The 8,059-nt window shown below is 52.6% G+C and overlaps 1 protein-coding gene across 4 annotated transcripts in view; it reads right to left on the bottom strand.

Moving 5' to 3' along the window:
- Positions 1-1,513: 1,513 nt before the first annotated feature.
- The window catches only part of GLI3 (GLI family zinc finger 3), a 263,559-nt gene continuing 257,013 nt past the window's right edge, over positions 1,514-8,059 (bottom strand). For 3 of the 4 annotated variants that reach the window (XM_032305776.1, XM_032305778.1, XM_032305779.1), the window contains 2 exons: positions 5,016-5,346; positions 1,514-3,935 (listed from right to left, as the gene is read on the bottom strand). In XM_032305776.1, coding sequence (XP_032161667.1) covers positions 1,606-3,935; positions 5,016-5,346 — 2,661 coding nt within the window. In that variant the 3' untranslated portion in view covers positions 1,514-1,605. The remainder of the gene's footprint in view (positions 3,936-5,015; positions 5,347-8,059) is intronic. The other variant, XM_032305777.1, reaches the window with a different exon arrangement.

Below are 8,059 nucleotides of genomic sequence, written 5' to 3'. Positions count from 1 at the left end.
AGCCACACAACTGACTCATGAGTCACTTTGGCTAAATCCAACTTCCAGGGTCAATGGGATGAAACAGAGAAGGTAGTCCGAGGTGTTAATATTTTATTTTTAATAGTTTACACGTTTTTGAATGTAAAATGTTGGATAATCCATGTACTCTGTACACACATAGTATGTCTTTTATGTGTATCAGCCGCACATGGGAAGTAGCTGCACTTTTTTAGTCTTTAAATGTTTTAATCCCAAACAAAAATACCCATTAAGTCCACGTGAAGGACTAACTGCATAGAACATTTAACTTCTTAACCAGATGCCTCGTTTAATAGAGAAGGTGTAAGAAAAGGCATCCACTCAGCCACTGACCATCTTCCCTAGCGCTTACAAAAACTAACAATGGTTAAAGTGATTTATTCCAAATGTCATTGTCTGTTTACAGACAACTAAGTGTTATAAATCCCTTAAAATAGGGCACTTAGAATAGAAATACTCCTTTGCTACAGTGGAATGAAGGTATGTTAATGAAATAGCCTGCCACTGGGTCTTTTAAATACCTAAATACTTAGAACTATATATAATCAATTCTCAGTTATCTATGATAATGAGTGAAGAGATGGAACTATAATCAACAAACACAGCAAACCCACAAATGTTCCCCACACTATTTCTACCCAGTAGCTTCACTCTACAATCTACCTAACTTCTTGCCAGAACGGATGGAAGCTGCCAACCCACCACCCTTCCCCTCTCTCCCTGGAGCGCGGAGCAACACTGAATAGTTGTGGAGACGTAGGGCGGAGAGGCAGCGTGGATAATTGGGAAGTGAGCACATAGATGCACCTGCCCTGAGCGCACGAAGGGACAGGAGGAATTCTAAACCCCAACTGTGAGCAAACGAGTGTTTATCTGCCAGAGTCCCAAATTCCTGCTTGCATGCAACCCTGACCTGAACTGGGGTGGGGAGTGCATCAAAAATTGGTTATGCCTGCTACAGCACACCCACAAAGGATTCTTAAATTCACTATCCATATTCTGGTTTTTGTGCCCAATGTGGAAATTACCAAAACAAACAAAAACAAACACACACCATCAAAACCAAAAAGCAAAAACAAAAAACACCCAAAAAACACCCAAGAAAACAAAAAACAAAAAGAAACACAGAGCACATGTAAGGGAAAATTTAAAAAGCTGTAAGTGTAACCCCTTGGTCAAAAGCACACCAACTCCTATTTCCTTTGAGTAACAGAGAGACACATCAAAATTCTCGCATGACTTCTCTTCGAAAAGAACGTGCACATCACACATTTACACTGTTTACTAAAAAAGGGGGGGGGCTTGCAGTTTAAAAAAAAAATAAAGGAAACCAAGAGGATGGTTTGAGTGTCACAATACTGATTCAAAACTGAAATGGAAGACAGTTTCTCCCTAGAATACTTTAGGGTTGTTCAGAGTCCTTTTCCATAAAAGGAATATACTTGAAACACATCCCAGTTAGGTGAGATGAGATTGCTCAAATACATACAGAACTAAAACAAAAAACAAACCGGCCAAAACCCGAGTCCATTTCATCTTAAACTCCTAAAGTTTCACGTTGGTTGGCAGCCTTTTCCCTGTTGCCTACTGCATCACTGCAAGGAATTTGCTTTCTTCCGCGAGGGAGGTCAGCAAAGAGCTCATGTCCCCGATGGCCATGTTGGTGGTGCTCACGGACAGCGCGGGCAGCGGGAGAGACGCGCGCGGGGTGGTGAGGCGGGAGGAGCTGTAGGAAAGGTTCTGAATGATGCTGGGGCTCAGGGCTCCAGACATCAGGCTGGCGTGGTCCCCGTCGTCGATGATAGCATCAAAATCAATCTGCACCCCTTCCAGGTCATGGCTGTCGAGGCTGTCCACTGTGCTTGTCACCTGGTTAGCACCTGGGGAGAGTAATTCAGAGTTTTCGGCGCTGGCCCCCTGGAGCAGGCAGTTGGCTTCCGAAATGGAGAATGAACCAGTTTTCATGTCTTGCTGACTGAAGCCAACGGTTTGGTCATAGAACTGACCAGAGTAACTCTGTGGGTTCGAACAGAGCGGATGGGGCTGCCCTTGTATCTCCATCTTGATGCCGTTCACCCTACAGGCCTGACTCGTGTCGCTGAGCTGTCCCTGCTGCAGAGCGAGGCCGCCCCTCAGCGTGGCCTGGCGTCTGCTGCCCCCGAAGCCGGCACAGGGCTGGTAGCCCCTGGCGGCTGCCAACCCCGACGACTGGCTGCCCTGGCAGGGGGGCCCCGGCAGGCCGCTCTCTGGCCCCTGATAGATGTTGATGTGTGAGGTAGCGCTGACCTGCTCTAGCACCTGCTGACCGGCGCGGCCCACCCCTTGGTGGTCGTTGAGCAGCTGATGGGACAGGTACCCCTGGCCCACCAGGTCTTGGGGTGCCATGCCATTCACAGCGCTGCCTGCTGACTCGTGGGGCACCACCGACAGGCCAAAATCTGGCTGGCTCCCGTTCCCCGGCACTGTGGTGCCTTTCAGCTTTGCCGCCTGAATCCCGGCACCACAGGCCCCGTCCAGCAGGCCGGGGGCTGCAAGCGGCCTGTTGAGGCAGTTCCCATACTGCTGGGTCTTGTAGGGCTGTTCGTGGAAGGTGTTCCCGCTGGTGCCCGGTCCGCCACTGTGGCTCGTTAAGTGCTCGGGGCAGCCGTAGGAGCTGCCGTGCTCCACGAGGGTCGGGTACCCACCGGCAGGGCCGACCCCGTTCCTTAAGGGATTCTGCGGGTGAACGCCCATGTTGGCGTTGGCGTAGAAGCCGAAGGCTCGAGCCTGCTGCGCCGCCGACCGCTGGCCACACTTCACCTTGGACGAGCACAGGTCGGCGCTGCCAGAGCTGACCTCATTCCACTGAATGGGCAGGTCGGATTTGCTGGCTTCAGGGCAAGGCTGCTCCAGCGGCCGGTACTGCTGGCCGGCGTGGCTGTCGGGCAGCCCGGGGGGCTCGAAGTCTCCGCGCCCACTCCCCAGGCCGGGCCCATGGGGCCCTTTGCCATCATCAGAGACGGCGCTTTGGAAGGGCTGCTCATACCCCGCCTGGTTCTGGGCATTTAAATACTGCACCACGTCGTCGGGCAGGAAGTCCTCCTCGTTCAGGCTCACGTCCGCGTCCATGGTCAGGGACTCCAGGGTGACGTTCTCCGTAATGCTCGGAGGGCAGGGGGACGCCGCGAAGTGGCGCGGCTGGCCACCCTCGGGCCGCGTGTAGTTCTGGAGCACTAAGTTGCGTTTCTCCAGGGAGGCGGGCAGTGCCGGAGGGTTGAAGCCGTGGAGGCTGCCGAAGCGCGGCACCCGGGGCAGCGAGAGGCTCTCGGACACCGTCCTCACCGGGTCGCTGGCCCGCCTCACGCCGTTGCCCAGCGCGTCGGCCGGCAGCAGAGGGCGGCGGCCATAGCTGTGCGCGCCCCCGTCGCTGCACCTCCGCGGGGGGTGCACGGGAGGCAGGGCCCCCGCGGGCTCCCGGCCGTCCCCAAGCAGGGCCATCCGGGTCTTCAGGCTCATCCTCTCCATGTTGGGCAGCGGGGTGGGGGGCGGCCCGCCCGTGGCCGCCGCGTACTTGGCTTTCAGGCGGTACTGCTGCGCCGGCGTGAGGCTGAGCAGGCTGGGCAGCCCGTCCCCCTGGCTGGCCTCGCTGGACCTGCGCGAGGCGTCGGTGGAGATGGGGTCGTAGGAGTCGGCCACGCTCACGTTCTGGGGCCGGCCCTCGGCCTGGGACGCCTCGCTGGACCTGCGGCTGGAGAAGCAGGGGGAGATGCCGGAGGAGCGGCGGCTGCTCAGGTAGGCGGAGCTGATGGTGCTGGTGCTGCTGTCCCTCCGGTTGAGCATGTTCAGCATGGTGATGTCCACACCCACAAGGTCGCTTCTGTTCGGCAGGAGAGTCAAGGGCCCGCCCAGACTGCAGCTGGTACTGGGCTGTGTGCCTGCAGAGAGAGGGAGGAGAGACGCGCGTTCATTTCGGGAGGGCGGGAAACCCGTCAGGTGCAGGGTGGGGTGAAACTAGTTTTGGTTTCCCCGGCCGTGCGCAGAGTCTGCCACAGCCCCCAGCCTCTGCTGCGTGTCCCCAAAGGAACAGTGAAGGAGTGGGTGCGGCTGCGTACCAGAAACTTTATTTGCGAGTGGGTGGGAAAGTTTGCAGACCCCTGGCTTCAACAGAGCAGTAGACACAGCCTGGATCACTTAAGCTCCTTCACAGGTGTAGGGCACAGTGCTCTGGGGACAGGCAAGTCCAAAGCCAAAGGCATTCCCGGAGTGTCCTATCTACTTGGGGCTTCCTCTGACATCCCCTGAAGGTGGAGGACATCTGGGTCGGTGGGTGGGAGCTTCACCCTGAGGATATATATAGTCTGGGCATTCAGTGTCCTCTCAGAAGCAAAACCTGACATGGGTTTGGGGCTGCAAATGCGCAAGGCTGCCTGGCCTGCCTTGACCTGGGAACATGTCAGTCAAGGTGGCTGCTGATCTCCCCGGTGCCGATGGGAAACCAGATGGCCGTGCTAACCCAGATGCCGCTGCTGGAGGGACCTCCTCAGCCCCATCCAACAGTTCTGATCTCACCGTGAGAACAGAAGTCCTACATTATTATCCCCTTAGGAACTGCTTTTAAAACATGGCCTCGGGGCACCTGGGTGGCACAGTGGGTTAAAGCCTCTGCTTTTGGCTCAGGTCATGGTCCCAGGGTCCTGGGATGGAGCCCCGCATCGGGCTCTCTGCTTAGCAGGGAGCCTGCTTCCCTTCCTCTCTCTGCCTGCCTCTCTGCCTACTTGTGATCTATCTGTCAAATAAATAAATAAAAAATCTTTAAAAAACAAAACAAAACAAAAAAACAAACAAAAAAAAAATGGCCTCTCCAGAGAGGCCACACTGATGGGTGTGGTGACAGTGTAATTTTAGGACCGGGAGACACACCAGTACACACCAAGCCAGGTTCTTCCCACTGCGGCCTGGATGTACAAACAGAACGGAGAGCCCGGAGCCGAGGTGAGAGGGCGCATGGGACTCACCATTTCCTATGAGAGGAGAGACTGCAGGGGCTTTGGGGGGTAGAACGGGGTTCAGTCGTGGAAGCATTCCATTCACTTGTTTGAGCCTTTCTAGTTTTACGTGCTCCATCCATTTGGTCCCTGCCGGGTTCCTCCTGGCTTGCAAGGCGAGGGCGGTGGTTGCAGTGGAAATGGTCGAGTCCATGATTGGGGTTTCGTCAATGGCCCCGAGGTCTCCCACACCACCTCCATCGGTCAGAGGAAGCTCGAGCCCACTGTTGGAAAAGTTGCTGATGGGGGACTGTTGGCTGCTGCATGAAGACTGACCACCAGGGCTTGGCTGAGATGTCTGCTGGGGTCAAGAGCAAAGCAAAGAGGTGTAACTGGGAAGGAGAAAGCAAAGGAAGCCAAAAACGAGGGCTCATACAGACCCTAGACCTCCAGGGTGCTCCAGAGGTGCGGTGAGGGGAGCTGTGTGCCGTGAATGGAAGCGGCCTCTCACGATCTAGGGGCTGATGGGGTACCCAGCAGATGTGCGGTGGGGGCAATGAAAGCGGGACATGCTGAATGGGGCTGGGGGCAGTGACTGGCATGATACCAGCCACGGGATCCTTCCCCAGATGCCAGCTCTGCAAACAAGCTTCCTCAGCTCCAATCCCACTTGCACGACTTGACTTGACCCTTTGGGCAAAAGACTCAGTCACTCTAAACCTCAGTTTCCTTATCTACAAAATGGGGACAACTTATTTATCTTTGGGACTGTGGCGGGAATTAAGTGTGAGGCCCAGAGAGGCCACGAAAGAGACAAAGACCTGGGAAACAGTTCCCACTCGGCTCCGAGGGCATTCGCAGTTCATCTTATCACAGGTGGCTTTAGTCCACAGGCTCGTTCTGCTTGGCTCTAGTGGGTGCGGGAGATGGGTACTTGAGGGGCACACTAGGTCCTCTCCCATGAGACCCTCTCTGAGCTGCTCAGGGCTAGTTGCTCAAGCTCTCTGTAACCTCCCCCACTTCTGTCTACACTTGCCTGCTCCACAGAACCCCAGCAAGGCTGTGCATAAAGACAGCTGCAAGAAATGCTCCAAGTTACAGCCATCTGAGTCTGGAATAATCTTCCCATTCCCCTAAAGTGCCCTGGCGTTTCTCTGGGAGAATCAGGCAATGTTTCCCTCATCACCACTGTGTGGACTGTATACCCTCATCACCACTGTATGGACTGTATAAGCCAGTTCTGCAACTAGAGAGAAACCTGAGCCAGTACACAGGCTCTCCGTCAGGGAAAGGACCCCCCCCCCCAGCCCCAGGGCTCCTGGAGATGGAGAATGAGAGAGAACTGGTCCTCAGATCTGGGGGTGGGGGGCACCCTATAAAATGGCCCTCAATGACCAGTCTGCACAGCTTAGAACTGCTCTATCTAAAATTCCATTGGTGAATTCCATTGGTAGATATACAGGATAACCCCTTTTTTGTGGATAAGAAAACTGATGTTCAGAGGAGTTCAGTGATTGCCCAAAGTCACAAATTCACAAGGTCAGTGCTAAGACCAACCTAGACTCCCTGCCCAGCACCATTTCCATCTCCCCATAGAGGCTTCTCCAGCGTTACTGGGACAACTAGAAGCTGCCAGCAGCCCCAAGAACAAATTCTCCTGGGAGAGAGAACCACACACACTCAGTTATGGAGCCCCACTGTTGTCCCAGTGGGGTGCACAGGGCTGTCGGGAAGGGGTTTTAGGCATAGGGCTTCTCAGCAGAGCCCATCACACTCGTTTCACAACCACACTAAGTACAGCCAAGCAGATGAAGACGTCCTAAGTGAATGCCATGTGATACACCAGATTTGTCCCGGGCAACCAAGCAGAGCCAAATGAGATACACAAATCTGATGGGGACTTTGGGAAGCCTGGCTTGTGTTTTGCTTTGGCAGAATCCTGGAGGGCCAGGCCACCTGCTCCTTCCCAAGGGACTTGGAGCATCCAGGATTTCGAGGTCTTTGACTCTTGGACTGTCAGCTCAGAGTGTGTGCAGGTGAATCCGTGTGTGTGTGTGTGTGTCTGTGTGTCTGTGTATGTGTCTATGTGTATGCACACACACACCATAGACTCAAGCCTCTAACAGGGCACAGAAGGAGGCAAAAAGGCCTTTAAGACCAGAAAATCGCTCAGAGGAGCTCAGACACTTCGACACAGATTAACTGGGAACAACAATATATCCAGATCACCCTCAAAGAGGGAGGACACCCGTCTGGTCCCAGAATGAGTTTACATGCATCAATTCGATAATGTGATAGTCTTTGAGAACATCTGCTTGGTCGGCCGGCCGTGATTTGTTATGAAAACCTAGACAAACAGAACAATGAATTTCACCATCTGACTCCACATTTCCACATGCTGAATGTTCAAAACACATTGCTTCTACATTTGAGACATAGCTGAGTACTGTTCTACTACCAAAGATACCACAAAGCACAAAAATGAAAAATCAAATGCACAGAAGTTAAACGTTAAAACAAACACAAAACAAAAAGAGCAGAGAAGCCAAAATTCCCTCACCTTATTACCCACTGTCCTTAGGAAGTGAGAACAAGACATTTAGGAGCATTACACAGAAGAGATGTGGAATTAATAAGAAAAAAGAAGAATTTAATTCATAGCACGATGATCAAGAATACATTTTTAAAGAAAGAATATTAGAAATGTAAATCTCATATGCATTAGTAAATGTCTACAAAACGATCTACTTATATTTATATGTGTATGGATATATACAGACAAAATAGTCCCGTGTACGAAATCAGATGAATTTATTAGCCTTCCCTATAACATATAGAGCCTTGTCTCAAGGCTCTCTATGGTCCCTTCCAGTGTATGTTTCTATGATTTCATTGCTTTATAAAATAGTTCACATCTTGGGGCATCTCAGATGTCACTGAACCAAATAACTATACATTCTTATTTCTACCAATTTTCTTCTTAAATAATGGGTCTTTGGAGAGGAAATGACACGTTTTCTTGAGCTAGGGATGTACATTAAAGGTACAAGAGGCTCTGGGTCCTTAGGATGTCC

The sequence above is a fragment of the Mustela erminea genome, chromosome 11 (genome assembly GCF_009829155.1).
Source record: "Mustela erminea isolate mMusErm1 chromosome 11, mMusErm1.Pri, whole genome shotgun sequence".
Taxonomy (NCBI): domain Eukaryota; kingdom Metazoa; phylum Chordata; class Mammalia; order Carnivora; family Mustelidae; genus Mustela; species Mustela erminea.
This window is presented reverse-complemented; position numbering and strand designations above follow the sequence as displayed.